Source organism: Pecten maximus, chromosome 1 (genome assembly GCF_902652985.1).
Source record: "Pecten maximus chromosome 1, xPecMax1.1, whole genome shotgun sequence".
NCBI classification, from domain to species: Eukaryota; Metazoa; Mollusca; class Bivalvia; order Pectinida; family Pectinidae; genus Pecten; species Pecten maximus.
Window position 1 is genome coordinate 26,511,069 of NC_047015.1, and position 20,568 is coordinate 26,531,636.

General features: G+C 37.9%; 1 protein-coding gene across 2 annotated transcripts in view; it reads right to left on the reverse strand.

The window, feature by feature from the left end:
- Window positions 1-7,923: 7,923 nt before the first annotated feature.
- LOC117329031 overlaps window positions 7,924-20,568 on the reverse strand; it is a 29,008-nt gene continuing 16,363 nt past the window's right edge. The window contains exon 3 of one of the 2 annotated variants that reach the window (XM_033886720.1): window positions 7,924-11,028. In XM_033886720.1, the coding sequence (XP_033742611.1) occupies window positions 10,823-11,028 (206 nt within the window). In that variant the 3' untranslated portion in view covers window positions 7,924-10,822. The remainder of the gene's footprint in view (window positions 11,029-20,568) is intronic. The other variant, XM_033886728.1, reaches the window with a different exon arrangement.

A 20,568-nucleotide genomic window follows, 5' to 3' on the forward strand; every position in this document is an offset into this window, starting at 1 on the left:
ATCTATAATGTACAAGAGGATTAGGATAACATGGAGGACAGATTGAAATATATTGAGTACAAGGCTATTGATTTAGAGGTAAGAAATCGTCGTAATATTCTCCTATTTTATGGAATGAGTATTCAGATGGTGAAAATGGAATTCAAGTGGTGCAGAATTTTATAAGAAACACATTAAAAATTGAAGACGGGGATAAAATGTTTATTCAGAGAGCTCATCGAGTTGACAGGCCTGTGCATGCACGTGGTAGTAGTCGTGTTGATGGACAGGTCAATGCGAAACCACGCCCTCTTATCGTAGGGTTTCGAGACTATAGCGATATCGAACAAATCCTGTCTCAAGTCAGTCTACTCAAGGCCACGGGTTTCGGTGTTGGTAGATATTTTTTGAAAGAAAAGCGCTGTTAGGGGATCTAAGACAGGCAAAAATCAGTAAAAAGGAAGCTAAAATTGTATATCCAGCCAAACTTATTGTGAACAGCAAGGTAGTAAAGGATTGTTTACCAGAGTGGAACCGAGTACTGCAACGAGGGGCGGCAGCTGATTGGTCAAGGAGACGGGAGTGGGAACCAATAGCAAGCGCGGACATATCAGAGGGTGGAACAAGCGGTGTCATCCTGTTTCTCCCAAAACTGAAAAATATATATCCTGGTTCTCCCAAAAACTTATGTAAACAATATAGGGAGAGTGTTGTTTTAACAGTTAGGTTAACTTCTACCTGTACAGGTAAATCAACGTTCCAGTTACCTGTACCGGTAAATTAAGGTGTCTATTACTAAATGTATCAGTTGACAAATAAATAAAAATTATTGATTTATCCATATATTCACAGATGGTTTGAATTTAAAAATAAAACGTGGAATTTAATAAGAAATTAATAAATAAAAATGTATGTATATAATTTATGATAAATTTATAGAAGTGATTATAATTGACTTCTTTTAGATTTATCCATATACACTGTATTCACAGATGGTTTGAATTTAAAAATAAATGTGCAATTTAATAAGATGATAAATTAGTTAAAGTTATTTATATTTCAACATATTTGATATAACTGACTTATTTTTATATGTATCCCCCATATTACAAATTATCAACTTCAGGGGAGGTGACGCTTCCGAAGAGATGTTGTCTGTACCAATTAAGATAAATTTCATGTATTTGTACTGGAGATGCTGTGATAAAGATTGCCCTGCAACCATCACTACTACCAACGATATTCCTGTAAAATTCGGTCATCAACACAAACACCCACCCAACCATTTCCAGAGGGAAGTTCAGACGATAATGAACAGCATCAAGAAGAGGTGTGGGAAGGAACTCAAACCCATATCCGCCATCTACGACGAAGAATTATCCAAACTATACAGACACAGGACTGAGTAGCTGACAGACCACTACTTGAGCAGAGTCCCACCTACGCAACCTGTAAGACATCCCTTTACCACCCTAGAAGCAAACTACTAACAAAGATACCGACATCCTTGGCAGACATCATTTTGGAAGATGAATGGACTGAAACCAATAACGGTGACCAATTCCTCCTCTTTGACGACAAAACAGACAACCAACGCATGCTAGCCTTTGCCACTACCAGTAACCGAGAGGATCCCACACGCCCACCCAAACATTTACATCTTCATCCGTGTACTCAAATTTATCCAGGCTACAAACGACATCACCCGACTTCAGCTTGCTGGCGGAGGACTGCAAATGCCCAAGAGACGCAGATACCGACAATTAAACAACCGTTTGACCCAACTGAAAACCCTTTTACGCAACGGCGACATCGACTACATCAACTATGGCGACCGAGCAACATATTCATTACATATGGAGTGAAATAAAAAAAATACTACATACATGAAGTATCGTATACATGTAGTTCTGTTAACAAAGTATCATCCTTAATATAAATTCATCTTTTGTTATCAGGGACATATAATCCCTGTTTGTTATACAGTACACATATTATACAGAGAAAGTAAACTATTGGTTTATTTATGATTTAACTAGTGCTAATTTGTAATGTATGAATGTATGTGGTGCTTATTATATTGCATTTTGAAGATAAGAGTGCATATAAGTTATCCATTGTACAAGTATCATATCATAGGTAAAAAGTACATATATGCATTATTTTTAACTTTTTAAAGTGTAGAATAAGTTTGATATTCACATATTTATGATTATGGCAATGAAATTTAATAAATAATTTCACATCTCAAGGTATAACATTAAATTGACATTTTTGTAGTTCTAATAACTATCTACCTGTATTTACCTGTATTTACTTGGATTTTGAAATAAATGAATGAGAGAGATAATGGCCTGCTATGTTCACTTAATAATTAGACCCCTGTGTAAACAAGTCCTGTTTCTCCCAAAAATATTTTACCTGGATTTTCAGTTTTGGGAGAAACAGGATTAAACCGAACAAGCAGTGAGAGTGAACAGGATAAGGACTGCGAGGGGTGCACCCAGACAGTCGGACATCACGTACTCAGCAGTTGTGTCTTCTCCGGAGTGGTCCGAGTTGTATACTCCCTGCTAAGAGTATTGTGATTGTCTGGCAATCAGCAGCCAATGCTTACCTGTATATATAACACACATCATTGTACACACTATATACATGTATAGGAACACTATACACCACACAAGTATGTAAAGTCCAATGTGTATTTTACAGTCGCGTCTTCATTGCTGGGGCACTTAACTAACATCCTAAGTGAGCACTGTTCTATCGCATGAACCTAGCATACAACACACACTATACACCACACAAGTATGTAAAGTCCAATGTGTATTTTACAGTCGCGTCCTCATTGCTGGGGCACTTAAATAACATCCTAAGTGAGCACTGTTCTATCGCATGAACCTAGCATACAACATACACTATACACCACACAAGTATGTAAAGTCCTATGTGTATTTTACAGTCGTGTCCTCATTGCTGGGGCACTTAAATAACATCCTAAGTGAGCACTGTCTTATCACATAAACCTAACATACAACAAACATTCGCAATAGGAAAACACTCTAGGAACAAAAACCCATCACCACCCACAAACACAATACACATACACGTCCCAACCAACCCCCAGGGATATATAGGACCCCGCCCCAGCCCTCACCCTGTTCCTCTTACTACCCACCCACTAGCTACTGTAGACCCACCAACCACCTACCCACAAAAACCCATATACCAAATTGTTCCCAGCACCATTCGGCCTGCAACAAACCCTGCTAACATGTTTTGTACCATAATCACCCCGCATCCATCACTACTTCTTCCCCACCACAGTACTAAATCCTCACTCTACGTATCACAACAATATAATAAAACGTCGGAATGTGTACAGACTAGTTATGTCGGAATTGTGTGGCTCTAAAGGAAGTATAGACATTTGGAAAAGAGGACAGTGCATATTATGGCAGAGAGACACCGAAGAAGGTTACAAGCGAGGACACCAAAAATAAGACACCAGCACTTAAACTAACCACTAACCACTAACACCTAGTCCGTCGGACGGGACTTAAACGGTGCCCCGTGTAAGAATGTCCAACTTGCACGATAAAGATCCCTCTGCGGTCTTTCGACGAAGAGTAGGTGTGATAACGCCGGCCCAGAGGATAGTTTTTTTTAGGCCAATATTTTATTTTTCATATTATTTAATAGGTATTAATTAGACGGACGTCAAAACTTCGATAAACCAAATTTATATATAGGGTAGGGTCCTCTCTCTTATCCACTCATCTTCGATAGGATAGGCGTAAATGCTACTAAACAGTGCCAGGTTAGGACTCATTCGGACTCGGGGAGTCGTCTCGAAATTACCCATAAGTTCTCCAACCGACTCCCTTCTCTTCTTTCCCACTCTCTCCTTTCACTCCATACTGTACCCACTCTACTCAATTTCCTATCTGTTCTCGTCAGCTGAAAGGCCGTAATAGCGGACGTAAAACCCATAAATAAATAAATAAAAGAGGGGTGCACAATCGCGATAGAATTGTCCGATGTGTTTATATGAACTCGCAGGGACTAGTTACAAAAGGATGTAACAAGTTAGACAGTGATTTTTACGAAAACCTATTCGTATTAAACGACATTTTATTGTTTACCAAGACAGGGTCGTCTGTTTTACGAGATTTAAATGTTGCCAATTTTACATGCTTTCCACTGCATAGGAGAGAATATTTGAAAAAAATGAAACGTGATTATGGGGGACTTATTGTTTATGTTAGAGATACAATCCCACCAGATATTAAGCTCATTGGTAGGGATTCAGATGACATCATTATTTTAGAATTGTCAAAACATTTCTTCGGTTTTGTGAATGATATCTATGCTTGTGCTATGTATTGGCAGTTAATTCTAGCAGAAGGGCGTTTGTTAACGCAGAAACAATTGAGAGTTTAAGCAGTTTGATTTTAGAAGGCGACACCAGTAAATTTTATTCCATTAAATGTTTCGGAAACTAAATATTACAGGTGGAAACCTGAGATGTCTGATATGTACATACAAAATATAGGTAAAGACGAATGTCAGTAGTTATTGCTTCAGACGAGAGAAAGACCTGCATTCCTTGGTATTGTGAGAGCTGTAAACAGTTAAGGTCATTATTTTTGGATAAATTAAATTTATATCGACATGACAAATCGGATGAGAATAGAATATGTATGGTTACTGTTAGGAATGAGTTCAAAAGAGAGGCTAGAAAATGTCGATTGAAACATGATAATGGGAAAACATTAAGATTGTTAAATTAAATGCGAGTGTCAATAACTCAAGAGTGTATTGGGAGTTATTGAAAGATTCTTGTCTGAGAGACTCTCCTGTTAATCTATCTGTAAATGAATTTGCAATTTTTTTCAGTTCTATAAATAACCCAGATGACCCCATTTTTACACCAGATGATGACGTCATCTGTTTTGTGAATAGATATGTTAATTGCGATATGCAGGTTATGTTTGATGAACTGAATTCCAAAATTACTTTGGGAGAAATTACCAAAGCATTAAGTCGGTCTGCTTAAAAGCGGTAAAAGTGTAAGTCCAACTTTAGTGTTGAATGAGTTTTAAGCAATGGAAGTAACGTTTTATTGCCACACATGTGTTATTCAATGCTCTTTTTAGAAAAGAGGAATTTTCAGCTGTGACCTGTGTGGTCTGAAAGTTATTATATACCGATTCATAAGAAGGAAGATTAATCTGATGTTAGTAATTACAGGGGTTGACATTATGAAGTACAAGATTTTGAATAATAGGCTAACAAGCAGAGCTGAAAAATACAAAGTGTATGTAGATGCACAAACTGGTTTCAGAGCTGGAAATAGTACAGTCGATACTATCTTCATTTTGCATGGTTTAGTTTCATATCTTATTAACAAGAAGAAAACGTTATACTGTACGTTTGTAGATTTTTCTAAAGCGTTTGACTACGTAGTAAGAGATAATTTGTGGTTGAAACTAATCAAGTTAGGAATCAGAGGCAAGATGTTGGATATTGTAAAATCAATGTACGAATCTGTTAAAGCTAGAGTAAAAATATGAAACGAAGTTTCTGAAGATTTCCAGTGCGTGACGGGGTTAAACAAGGGGAAAGTTTATCCCCATTTTTATTTACTATGTACCTGAATGATCTAGAGCAAGAACTAATTTTGAAGGGTTACGAGGGAGTTTCAGTGGGATTATTGAAATTATTTATACTTTTTTATGCCGATGATATTACTCTATTAGCAGCTTCCAGTAAGAGTTTGCAAAATGGTTTGAACATGTTTGATGATTACTGCAACCGCGATGGAAATTGAAAATTAATATGGAAAAATCTAGAGTTATGTTATTTAGAAAAAGGGAAGGGCACCGGTAAATTTAAGATTTTATCTGGGATAGAAGGTGTTGCAGATAGTTAAAAAGTTTTCCTTTTTGGGGGTTGTTTTTACACCTGGTGGATCATTTTCTGAAGCACAGTTAACTTTATCAGGTCAAGGTTCAAAATCTATTTTCCAGCTTTAAAAATATCTGCAAAAGTTTGTTAATTTATCACCAGAATACGTGTATGATTTATTTCTTAAACTAGTTTGTCCTGTTTTAAATTATAGTTGTGAGGTTTGGGGCTTTCATTTTGCAAAACTTTGTAAACGTCTATTAGGTGTTAAATCTTCTCAAAATAGTTTTGTTTATTGGGAACTTGGTTGTTTGCCCCTTAAATTTAGTAGATATAATAAAATGATCAAATATTGGTTAAAAATTGTTCATAATCAAGAGAATGTACTGGTAAAGGAGATATATCGTGAATTATATGCTCAAGTAGCTTGAGTTTCCTCTGGCCCTGACACCATATCTGGTGTACATGTAGGGCCAAAGCGCACTACTATATGAAAACGTGGAATTATCCGACACCGTTTGGTGTCGCTGGTGCAAATACAATAAAATCGGGTGTGACATAACACCTACCTTACATATATGGATAAATGAGATATTTATTTACCCCAGAACACCCATTATTTCGAAATTATCGATGCGGGTTATTTATCTACGGGTACCTGGGTATGATTTCCTTTGTAGAATAAGGACCCTGGGTAGCTTTTACCTCCTAGAATATTGACCCCGGGTACTTTTTTTCTACCTCGGTTCATCTTTTCACGTAACACCGGCTTGTGCTCTCTTTTTTTATACCCACAAAGTATACTTGATTAAGCGAGGGAAAAAATATTGATAAAATATGGCCATACACATCCAGGTCTCGTCTTTTCGCTTTATCGGGGTTTCGTCTTTTAGTCTATTAGCTTTGGCAGAATTTACTTTTCGGTTATTTTGCTTTTTCGCTTGCCCGTCTTTTCGCGGGCAATAGAGCAAAAGGACGAAATGTCGGACATAATCCACCATACTTAGGACATGTACAAGAACTCGATCTACGCTTGTTGATAATTCCGTCGAACTGTGGGTGTGTGCTTCTTTCCATTGCAGCAGCAAGACACACGTCAGTGAACAGTTCAACTTAATACTCTCCATGTCCGAAATTCTTCGGCCAGCGACCGATGATGACCCTCATGCAACATTCTACGCCATTCTCCCGTACCCCATTGGGTCAGTCAAGATACATGTAATACATGTACCAGCACCGATACCCCCATTGACACGACACACGCCCCTTCTATTCCATGGCGACGCTTTAGTAGAGTCTCCTCGGAAGGATTGTACAATTCAACAGGTAAATGGTGTAATAAAAGTCAACAGGTCGTATCTGCTGGAAATGTAGACTGGGTTAAGGGCACAGTGTTGAATGTGAAAGCTCGGAAGGTTATCGATAAGACACACCTCATACTAGTTCTGAATATGCAAATACGCAAAGCTTTGCTAGTGCATGAGATGTATTTTGAATACACATACTTCGTTGACTAAATTTCTCTCCAGTTAACAGTAAAAAATATTGACCGGTCAACAGGTGAAAATACTTCATTTACATAGAGAGTCAGGAAGCAATTAAAAAATAAAACACTTCATGTAATTATTCAGAAAATTTGACCCTCGGTATTTGTAATCATACGATGTTCTATTGCTACTTCAGTCCATTACCAGTACTTCGTGTCAAATATTCTTGACAATTGCAGAGACACCCATGATATATTTGTATAATATTTAAGTGTAGACGAAACGACCTATCGATTTAATATTACAGTCTCTAGCACCTGCATGTACAACGTAAGTGTGCATACACACGTCTTCATCGTGCAGTTTGGTTTGAGAAACGAAATATGCCATTGATGAAAATACCACATAAATACAGGATAAGCAACATCCGTTACGTTTTGTCCTTGAATTTTATTATACATATACACATACTGTATATATACGCAGTGTACGCCTTTGATATATTTCTGAAATGAACACCTAATTAAATGATAAACACTTCATCCGGTTTGACTTAATAACCGTCTTTACTATATACTAGCCGTACAGTACTAATGTCACCATAGTCGATGTTCATCTTATAATGTAATGAGTTCTACTATTGATGACTACTATCAGGTATCCACTACAATAAATGACCAATCAAAACTCTGAGGGAAACCTACAACAATGAGAACATATATATTTTACAGTTTGTTCGGGAGTCATATGATGTCATGGTCTGTTCGGGAATCATATGATGTCATAATCTGTTCGGGAGTCATATGATGTCATGGTCTGTTCGGGAGTCATATGATGTCATGGTCTGTTCGGGAGTCATATGATGTCATAATCAGTTCGAGACATATGATGTCAAAATCTGTTCGGGAGTCATATGATGTCATAATCTGTTCGGGAGTCATATGTCATGGTCTGTTCGGGAGTCAAATGATGTCATAATCTGTTCGGGAGTCATATGATGTCATGGTCTGTTCGGGAGTCATATGATGTCATAATCAGTTCGAGAGACATATGATGTCAAAATCTGTACGGGAGTCATATGATGTCATAATCTGTTCGGGAGTCATATGATGTCATGGTCTGTTCGGGAGTCAAATGATGTCATAATCTGTTCGGGAGTCATATGATGTCATGGTCTGTTCGGGAGTCATATGATGTCATAATCTGTTCGGGAGTCATATGATGTCATGGTCTGTTCGGGAGTCATATGATGTCATAATCTGTTCGGGAGTCATATGATGTCATAATCTGTTCGGGAGTCATATGATGTCATGGTCTGTTCGGGAGTCATATGATGTCATAATCTGTTCGGGAGTCATATGATGTCATAATCTGTTCGGGAGTCATATGATGTCATGGTCTGTTCGGGAGTCGTATGATGTCATAATCTGTTCGGGAGTCATATGATGTCATGGTCTGTTCGGGAGTCATATGATATCATAGTCTGTTCGGGAGTCATATGATGTCATAATCTGTTCGGGAGTCATATGATGTCATAATCTGTTCGGGAGTCATATGATGTCATGGTCTGTTCGGGAGTCATATGATGTCATAATCTGTTCGGGAGTCATATGATGTCATGGTCTGTTCGGGAGTCATATGATGTCATAATCTGTTCGGGAGTCATATGATGTCATAATCTGTTCGGGAGTCATATGATGTCATGGTCTGTTCGGGAGTCATATGATGTCATAATCTGTTCGGGAGTCATATGATGTCATGGTCTGTTCGGGATCATATGATGTCATGGTCTGTTCGGGAGTCATATGATGTCATGGTCTGTTCGGGAGTCATTTGATGTCATAATCTGTTCGGGAGTCATATGATGTCATGGTCTGTTCGAGAGTCGTATGATGTCATGGTCTCTTCGGGAGTCATATGATGCCATAATCTGTTCGGGAGTCATATGATGTCATAATCTGTTCGGGAGTCATATGATGTCATAATCTGTTCGGGAGTCATATGATGTCATAATCTGTTTGGGAGTCGTATGATGTCATAGTCTGTTCGGGAGTCATATGATGTCATGGTCTCTTCGGGAGTCATATGATGTCATGGTCTGTTCGGGAGTCATTTGATGTCATAATCTGTTCGGGAGTCATATGATGTCATGGTCTGTTCGAGAGTCGTATGATGTCATGGTCTCTTCGGGAGTCATATGATGCCATAATCTGTTCGGGAGTCATATGATGTCATAATCTGTTCGGGAGTCATATGATGTCATAATCTGTTCGGGAGTCATATGATGTCATAATCTGTTTGGGAGTCGTATGATGTCATAGTCTGTTCGGGAGTCATATGATGTCATAATCTGTTCGGGAGTCGTATGATGTCATAGTCTGTTCGGGAGTCATATGATGTCATAATCTGTTCGGGAGTCGTATGATGTCATAATCTGTTCGGGAGTCATATGATGTCATAATCTGTTCGGGAGTCATATGATGTCATAATCTGTTCGGGAGTCATATGATGTCATAATCTGTTCGGGAGTCATATGATGTCATGGTCTGTTCGGGAGTCATATGATGTCATAATATGTTCGTGAGTCATATGATGTCATGGTCTGTTCGTGAGTCATATGATGTCATGGTCTGTTCGGGAGTCATATGATGTCATGGTCTGTTCGTGAGTCATATGATGTCATAGTCTGTTCGGGAGTCATATGATGTCATAGTCTGTTCGGGAGTCATATGATGTCATGGTCTGTTCGGGAGTCATATGATGTCATAATCTGTTCGGGAGTCATATGATATCAAAGTCTGTTCGGGAGTCATATGATGTCATAGTCTGTTCGGGAGTCATATGATGTCATAATCTGTTCGGGAGTCGTATGATGTCATAGTCTGTTCGGGAGTCATATGATGTCGTGGTCTGTTCGGGAGTCATATGATATCATAGTCTGTTCGGGAGTCATATGATGTCATAGTCTGTTCGGGAGTCATATGATGTCATAATCTGTTCGGGAGTCATATGATGGCATGGTCTGTTCGGGAGTCATATGATGTCATAGTCTGTTCGGGAGTCATATGATGTCATGGTCTGTTCGGGAGTCATATGATGTCATGGTCTGTTCGGGAGTCATATGATATCATAGTCTGTTCGGGAGTCATATGATGTCATAGTCTGTTCGGGAGTCATATGATGTCATGGTCTGTTCGGGAGTCATATGATGTCATGGTCTGTTCGGGAGTCATATGATGTCATGGTCTGTTCGGGAGTCATATGATATCATAGTCTGTTCGGGAGTCATATGATGTCATAGTCTGTTCGGGAGTCATATGATGTCATGGTCTGTTCGGGAGTCATATGATGTCATGGTCTGTTCGGGAGTCATATGATGTCATGGTGTGCTCGGGAGTCATATGATGTCATGGTCTGCTCGGTGCCACCATGACGTTTCCTCTTCATTACTGAACAAGCCGGTCGTGAATCACACTCTTTATCATCAGCTTCATTACCCTGTATCGTTGGATGATCGAAAAATGTTTCGACGACTCATAGTTCTGATCAAGTTGGTTTATGATGTCACGAATCACTGAGCATTCTCTGCGCATGTCCTTAACTTGAATTCGGAGACTTTCATTTTCCTGTGCAATGTCCTGCTTCGACATATCTGAAATAAAACAAATGACTATGAATTATGTCTTATTTAATTAACAAGTAAAGTGATCGGCAGTTGGTGTTGCATGATTTGTTCCCTTGATCCCTCATTCAAAATGGTAACGCAAAGTTAAAATCACAAGATGGCGGCACCCAATTATACTTCTTAAATATGAACTTAACCTTTATGATGTGCTAAAATAAAATCAGTGCTGAGTTTTCAAATGTTACACAATTCAGCGTCAACCTGAATGTTTTCAGTGGTGTTAAAGTACAGTGTTAACGGTTACGGGATGGAACCCAGCGATGAAAGCTGTTCAGAAACTAGTTAGGGGATGAGACATTTGTATTGAATTATCAATAGAAAAGGATGAACGGTGAACTAGACAACAAACTTGTGCCAAAAAGGTATATTGCTGACACCGACAATTCCATAATCGAAGGGAAGCAACTACCACTCTCCTTCATTGTATTGAAATCAAGACTGAAATATAACAGCAATTTACTGGGTAAGATATAATATATAGCTCACTCAATTACAGAGACTGTTATAATAAAACCCGGCCATTTACAGGGACCGTTATAATATAACCCCGCCATTTACTGGGACTGTTATAACATAACCCGGCCATTTACTGGGACTGTTATAATATAACCCGGCCATTTACTGGGACCGTTATAATATAACCCGGCCATTTACTGGGACCGTTATAATATAACCCGACCATTTACTGGGACCGTTATAATATAACCCGGCCATTTACCTGGACCGTTATAATATAGCCCGGCCATTTACAGGGATCGTTACAATATAACCGACCATTTACAGGGACCGTTATAATATAACCCGGCCATTTACTGGGACTGTTATAACATAACCCGACCATTTACAGGTTCCGTTATAATATAACCGGACCATTTACAGGGAACGTTACAATATAACTCGGCCATTTTACAGGGACCGTTATAATATAACCCGGCCATTTACAGGGACTGTTATAATATAACCCGGCCATTTACTGGGACCGTTATAATATAACCCGGTCATTTACAGGGAACGTTATAATATAACTCGGCCATTTACTGGGACCGTTATAATATAACCCGGCCATTTACTGGGACCGTTATAATATAACCCGGCCATTTACTGGGACCGTTATAATATAACCCGGCCATTTACTGGGACCGTTATAATATAACCCGGCCATATACTGGGACTGTTATAATATAACCCGGCCATTTACAGGGACCGTTATAATATAACCCGGCCATTTACAGGGAACGTTATAACATAACCCGACCATTTACAGGTTCCGTTATAATATAACCGGACCATTTACAGGGAAAGTTACAATATAACTCGGCCATTTACAGGGACCGTTATAATATAACCCGGCCATTTACTGGGACTGTTATAATATAACCCGGACATTTACTGGGACTGTTATAATATAACCCGGACATTTACAGGGACCGTTATAATATAACCCGGCCATTTACTGGGACTGTTATAATATAACCAGGTCATTTACAGGGACCGTTATAATATAACCCGGCCATTTACAGGGAACGTTATAATATAACCCGGTCATTTACTGGGAACGTTATAATATAACCCGGCCATTTACAGGGAACGTTATAATATAACCCGGCCATTTACCTGGACCGTTATAATATAACCCGGCCATTTACCTGGACTGTTATAATATAACCCGGCCATTTACAGGGACCGTTATAATATAACCCGGCCATTTACTGGGACCGTTATAATATAACCCGGTCTTTTACAGGGAACGTTATAATATAACCCGGCCATTTACTGGGACCGTTATAATATAACCCGGCCGTTTACTGGGACCGTTATAATATAACCCGGACATTTACAGGGACCGTTATAATATAACCCGGCCATTTACAGGGACCGTTATAATATAACCAGGTCATTTACAGGGACCGTTATAATATAACCAGGCCATTTACAGGGAACGTTATGATATAACCCGGCCATTTACAGGGACCGTTACAATATAACCAGGCCATTTACTGGGACCGTTATAATATAACCCGGCCATTTACAGGGACCGTTATAATATAACCCGGCCATTTACAGGGAACGTTACAATATAACCGACCATTTACAGGGACCGTTATAATATAACCCGGCCATTTACTGGGACTGTTATAATATAACCCGGCCATTTACAGGGAACGTTATAATATAACCCGGCCATTTACAGGGACCGTTATAATATAACCCGGCCATTTACAGGAACCGTTATAATATAACCCGACCGTTTACAGGGAACGTTATAATATAACCCGGCCATTTGCAGGAACTGTTATAATATAACCCGACCATTTACAGGGAACGTTACAATATAACCAATTTACCGTTATGTTGGTTGGTTGTCTGCACTGATTAACACGATCTATTCGTCGTGTATTATACAGAGAAACCCATGTAAAGTTTTTAAATCACCCATGGAATTGAAAGCTTTATTCAACTTTCGGCTTTATTTCCAGAAAACTACGAAATACGTCAGAAATAGGGAGCTGGGGAGCCTGAAGTTGGTTCCGAATTCCGAGTTCCGAGTTCCGAGTTCCGTGTAAGTAAAACGGAACTAGGAACCAGTTCCGAGTTCCGTTTAAGATAAACGGAACTAGGAACCAGTTCCGAGTTCCGTTTAAGAAAAACGGAACTGCAATGTATTATCTTTACGAGTTTTGGTCCCAGTTCTGAGTTCCTTTTAAGAAAAACGAACTACTATGTATACACTTTAGGGGACTTGGTCCCAGTTCCGAGTTCCGTTTAAGACAAACGTATATGGGTTATATTTTTATATTTTACTATGCTAAAAAAAACTTGAAAAATAAAATAAATACAAAAAAAAAAAAAAAAAAAAAATGGAGACGATTTGTTAACAAGAATACAAGTTATCGCACGGAAACAAACGTTTGAATAAATTTAATATTTTCAGTAGCAGATCATGTGAGCTCTGACTTACAAAACTCAAATGCAATCCCAAGCATCCCCTCCTCGTGGGAACACAGCAATATGTCTCTCCGAAACTTACGGGGGAGACATAATTAATCGTTATCATTTATTCGATTTATTTATATGAATACTTCCATTATTGATATCATTAATTCAAGGAATAAAGTGATATCAATACGAATTGTTGATATAATTCATAAATTAGAATTCATGATATCGTTAAATCATTTAATGGTACCATATATTCGAATTAGTGATATCACAAATTCTAGATTTAATCTAATCATTTAGTCTAATCATTGACAGCGAATAACAAGGAAGACCTTTGGCAACAGCTCCTTAGAAGTTTCCTGCTACCCCGCATATTTCTATGTTTCCAGGTGCCAATGAAAGAACTGTTCAATATTATTCAATGCAATTGTATTTTTTTTATTTGTGTTGAATAAAACTTCAGTAATACCAATCAAAGATTTTTTCCCAGTCGTCATATAAACATTTGACCTCAACAGTAGAAGCCATATTGAAAAACAAAATGGTGTATGAAATATACTTTGCAGTTATTGCTTTGTTTGTGTACTTTAACTTCACACATATAGATACTTTAATTACAAATAAAAACTCATATCTCCCTCCATGGACCCACATTTCGCGATATCTAGAAAGCTGCTTTAACAAGCTACTTGTAATTTACGAAAGGGTAAAAAAAAGAAATGTACCATGAACGAAAACTGCGTTGTAACACTCTCTCATGGAGGTTACAACACAACAATGTCTCATAATTTTACAACACCAGTCGTGTTGTTATCCTTTTTCCCAGAAATTACAACGCATGCAATATTTTCTTAAACGGAACTCGGAACTGGTTCCTAGTTCCGTTTATCTTAAACGGAACTCGGAAATAGTTTCTAGATTCATTTATTTTAAACGGAACTGGGAGCAAAGACCAAGTCCCGTAAAGTTTATAACTGACTGATAAGTGTCCTTGCCATCATTGAAATATCATTTCTTTTCAGATTCGGGTTTTATATTGAGATAAATTACGTAGAATATTTTCTTGAATGAATTTTGAAACTTATTCCTAGTTCCATTTATCTTAAACGGAACTTGGAACTGGTTCCTAGTTCCGTTTATCTTAAACGGAACTCGGAACTGGGACCAAAACCAATCAAGCTAAGACATAGTATTTCTGTTTTTCATAAACGGAACTGGGAACTGGGACCAGAACCCGTAAGGCTAATACATTGAAGTTCCATTTTTCTTAAACGGAACTCGGAACTGGTTCCTAGTTCCGTTTGTCTTAAACGGAACTCGGAACTGGGACCAAAACCAATAAAGCTAATACATAGTATTTCAGTTTTTCTTAAACGGAACTCGGAACTGGGACCAAAGCCAATAAAGCTAATACATAGTATTTCAGCTTTTTTTAAACGGAACTCGGAACTGGGACCAAAACTCGTAAAGCTAATACATTGGAGTTCCGTTTATCTTAAACGGAGTCGGAACTGGGACCAAAACCAATAAAGCTAATACATAGTATTTCAGTTTTTCTTGAACGGAACTCGGAACTGGGACCAAAAACAATAAAGCTAATACATGATCAGTTTTTCTTAAACGGAACTCGGAACTCGGAACCAACTTCAGGCTATAAACGGAAAATAACAAATGTCTACTCATTTCTTTACATTTGCAATGATTATGAAATATGTTGTATATTTAGCATTGAAATACTTTAACATCCAACACGAAAATTAAAAAAAAAACAAAACAAACAAACAAAAACAACAAATCTTTTAAAAACAAAACAAACGTACGAAACAACAGTGAGTTTGTTAAATAAATCGCCCGAAAAACTAACATAACAAATTCTGAAGCGTCAGTGGTTATGTTAGAGAAATAAATGCTTGACAGCTCATATTGGATCTGTATCAAACGTTTTCCTCGGTTTGTTAAGGCTTTGTTCACGTCGTGACGTAATACAAAATATAATCCAATACGCTTTCAGGCCACCTAATTCCGTGTTCATGACTGGAAAAATAAGGCGGCATTTAACGGGCCTTAATAATATAACTCGGCCATTTACAGGGAACGTTATATTATAACCCGGCCATTTACTTGGACTGTTATAATATAACTCGGCCATTTACTGGGACTGTTATAATATAACCCGGCCATTTACAGGGAGCGTTATAATATAACCCGGCCATTTACAGGGAACGTTATAATATAACCCGGCCATTTACAGGTAACGTTATAATATAACCCGGCCATTTACAGGGACCGTTATAATAAAACCCGGCCATTTACTTGCAACGTTATAATATAACCCGGCCATTTACTTGGACCGTTATAATATCACCTGGCCATTTACTTGTACCGTTATAATATAACCCGGCCATTTACTTGGACTGTTATAATATAACCCGGCCATTTACAGGGACCGTTATAATATAACTCGGCCATTTACAGGGAACGTTATAATATAACCCGGCCATTTACAGGTAACGTTATAATATAACCCGGCCATTTACAGGTAACGTTATAATATAACCCGGCCATTTACAGGGACCGTTATAATATAACTCGGCCATTTACAGGGAACGTTATAATATAACCCGGCCATTTACTGGGACCGTTATAATATAACTCGGCCATTTACAGGGAACGTTACAATATAACCCGGCCATTAACGGGGAACGTAATAATATAACCCGTCCATTTACTGGAACAGTTATAATATAACTCGGCCATTTACAGGGAACGTTATAATATAACCCGGCCATTTACAGGGACCGTTATAATATAACCCCGCCATTTACTTGGACTGTTATAATATAACTCGGCCATTTACTGGGACTGTTATAATATAAACCGGCCATTTACAGGGAGCGTTATAATATAACCCGGCCATTTACAGGGAACGTTATAATATAACCCGGCCATTTACAGGTAACGTTATAATATAACCCGGCCATTTACAGGTAACGTTATAATATAACCCGGCCATTTACTTGGACTGTTATAATATAACCCGGCCATTTACTTGCAACGTTATAATATAACCCGGCCATTTACTTGGACCGTTATAAGATCACCTGGCCATTTACTTGGACCGTTATAATATAACCCGGCCATTTACTTGGACTGTTATAATATAACCCGGCCATTTACAGGGACCGTTATAATATAACCCGGTCATTTACTGGAACCGTTATAATATAACCCGGCCATTTACTGGGACCGTTATAATATAACCCCGCCATTTACAGGGACCGTTATAATATAACCCGGCCATTTACAGGGACCGTTATAATATAACCCGGCCATTTTCTTGGACTGTTATAATATAACCCGGCCATTTACTTGGGCTGTTATAATATAACCCCGCCATTTACAGCGATTGTTATAATATAACCCGGCCATTTACTTGGACTGTTATAATATAACCCCGCCATTTACTTGGACTGTTATAATATAACCCGGCCATTTACAGGGAACGTTATAATTTAACTCGGTCATTTACAGGGACCGTTATAATATAACCCGGCCATTTACTGGGAACGTTATAATATAACCCGGCCATTTACAGGGATCGTTACAATATAACCGACCATTTACAGGGACCATTATAATATAACCCGGCCATTTACAGGGAACGTTATAATATAACTCGGTCATTTACAGGGACCGTTATAATATAACCCGGCCATTTACAGGGAACGTTATAATATAACCCGGCCATTTACAGGGATCGTTACAATATAACCGACCATTTACAGGGACCGTTATAATATAACCCGGCCATTTACAGGGACAGGTATAATGTAACCCGACCATTTACAGTGACAGGTATAATATAACCCGACCATTTACAGGGACAGGTATAATATAACCCGACCATTTACAGGGACCGTTATAATATAACCCGGCCATTTACAGGAACTGTTATAATATAACCCGGTCATTTACAGGGAACGTTATAATATAACTCGGCCATTTACTGGGACCGTTATTATATAACCCGGCCATTTACATGGAACGTTATAATATAACTCGGTCATTTACAGGAACCGTTATAATATAACCCGGCCATTTACAGGGAACGTTACACTATAACCAATTTACCGTTATGTTGGTTGGTTGTCTGCACTGATTAACACGACCTATTCGTCGTGTATTATACAGAGAAACACATGTAAAGTTTTTAAATCACCCATGGAATTGAAAGCTTTATTCAACTTTCGGCTTTATTTCCAGAAAACTACGAAATGCGTCAGAAATAAGAGGAAAATAACAAATGTCTACTCATTTTTTTTTTACATTTGCAATGATTATGAAATATGATGTATATTTAGCATTGAAATACTTTAACATCCAACACGAAAATTAAAAAAAAACCAATAAACAAACAAACAAACAAACAAAAACAACAAATCTTTTAAAAACAAAACAAACGTACGAAACAACAGTGAGTTTGTTAAATAAATCGCCCGAAAAACTAACATAACAAATTCTGAAGCGTCAGTGGATATGTTAGAGAAATAAATGCTTGACAGCTCATATTGGATCTGTATCACACGTTTTCCTCGGTTTGTTAAGGCTTTGTTTACGTCGAGACGTAATACAAAATATAATCCAATACGCTTTTCAGGCCACCTAATTCCGTGTTCATCCTGGGCACTGCAATCTAGAAATTCAAATAAGACAGAGGTCTTGAATGATGGAAGAGGGTAAACAGCCCGTGAATGTTGTGGAGTGTAGTGACAGTATTTCAGGAATTAAGCATCGAAGGTTTAATAAAATGATGTCTTGATAAACCCTCCCCCCCCCCCCCCCCCCAAAAAAAGCAAAAGCAAAAACTAACAAACAATAAAAAAAAAAAAAAAAAAACCCCAGGTTAACATGGCCAAAACGTGATACAGAAGATCAAAAGATTACATTCATACATATATATATAGTAAAACCTAAATAGTAAATACACCAGGATCGAAAAGCAAAGTCGGTTCTATACACACTACAATTAAAGCCGATTCTTGATTTATTACAGCCTGGACGACAGTCGGAAGATGAGTAATCCTGAGGATAGTGTAATTCCTTTTCATTATTATAAGAGGAAGATTGAACCAAAACTTATTGTGAAAATAAAAGTTATACAAACTTAGAAATTATCCTAATCCATCGCTCAAATATATCAAAGACCATATTATTATAAATATTGCATGGCATATCGATTTCACTTTGCCGTTTTCCACTTTCGTAACATGTCAAAGTCCAGTTGAGAAAAAACGGTCGAGGCATTTCATGACCATATAATATCATATAAAAACTGCAGGGAATGCTTTATGAGAAAAATGGAAGTAAAATCAATAAAGAAAAGACGGCAAGCACCTTGCAGTCATCTTCGTTAACATGTAGATTCTTATCTCGGTTCTAAAAAAGGCCCGCTAAGGTATACCGTTATACCGATTACACGTTATTTTAAGAAATTTAAAATCAATGTTGTTGAAAAATTTGAGGCATACACACAAAGGAAAAACATGGACAACATTACAATGCATTCGCTTATATCTATAAGGCAAACCTTAATAGTGGGCTGAAGTTAGCAGCGGATTCGTTATTGGGGATTCGAATAACGAATCCGCTGTAGCAGTGGATTGGCGATTCAGTAACAGCGAAGTATTTTTCTTATAATATGTGATTGGGGATTCGAATAACGAATTGACGTTTGGATTCAAATAACAAAACCGCTGCAGCAGTGGATTGGGGATTCAGTTACATATAAGTATTTTTTTATAATATGTAATTTGGGATTTGAATAACGAATCCGCGGCAGCAGCGGATTGGGGATTCAGTTTCTTATGTCCAATTGCTATTTTTATACCCTCGCCATGAAATGGGTAAAGGGGAGGATATCTAACAGTGTCTTCAGTAATGCCAAATATATTTCACGAGTGTGGCTAATATTTTGATATTTTTTGAAAATATTAGCAACACGAATGAAATATATTTGGTATTACTGAAGATACTGTTAGATATTGTTTATTACATTTCATAGCAAAATATACCGAGACAGCTCAGTCTCTCCCAGAATTCATTGCGGTCCCTTGTCAACGGCTCACAAATGTACGCAAAATCGTGACGTTATGTATTCTATCTTACATTATAACGTCCTATAGACTGGATTACCTGCCGTAGTTTTTCTACTCTCCGCTAGTCTTCGCTTCGAAAATACATGTATTCATGAGCGCAGCCTAGCGGAGAGAAATGGTACTAAGGCAGGTAATCCAGTCTATAACGTCCTATGACTTCAAATCCTTATTTTCCGCATTGTCGTTTGTAAGCAGTGTTCTGATTGGTCAAATCAGAAAAAGTGCTATTTTTCAAAATATCACTTTGATAGAATGAATAATTCACGATATTTCACTGGTAAAAATGTAATAAATAGTGTTACAGGTGTCCGTCCCGTCCCGTCCCGCTTCAATATTAAACTAGCATATCGATATAACTACAAATGTGATTGTTATCAAACTTTGTTTACCTAACAAAAGGTGATGTCTCCTT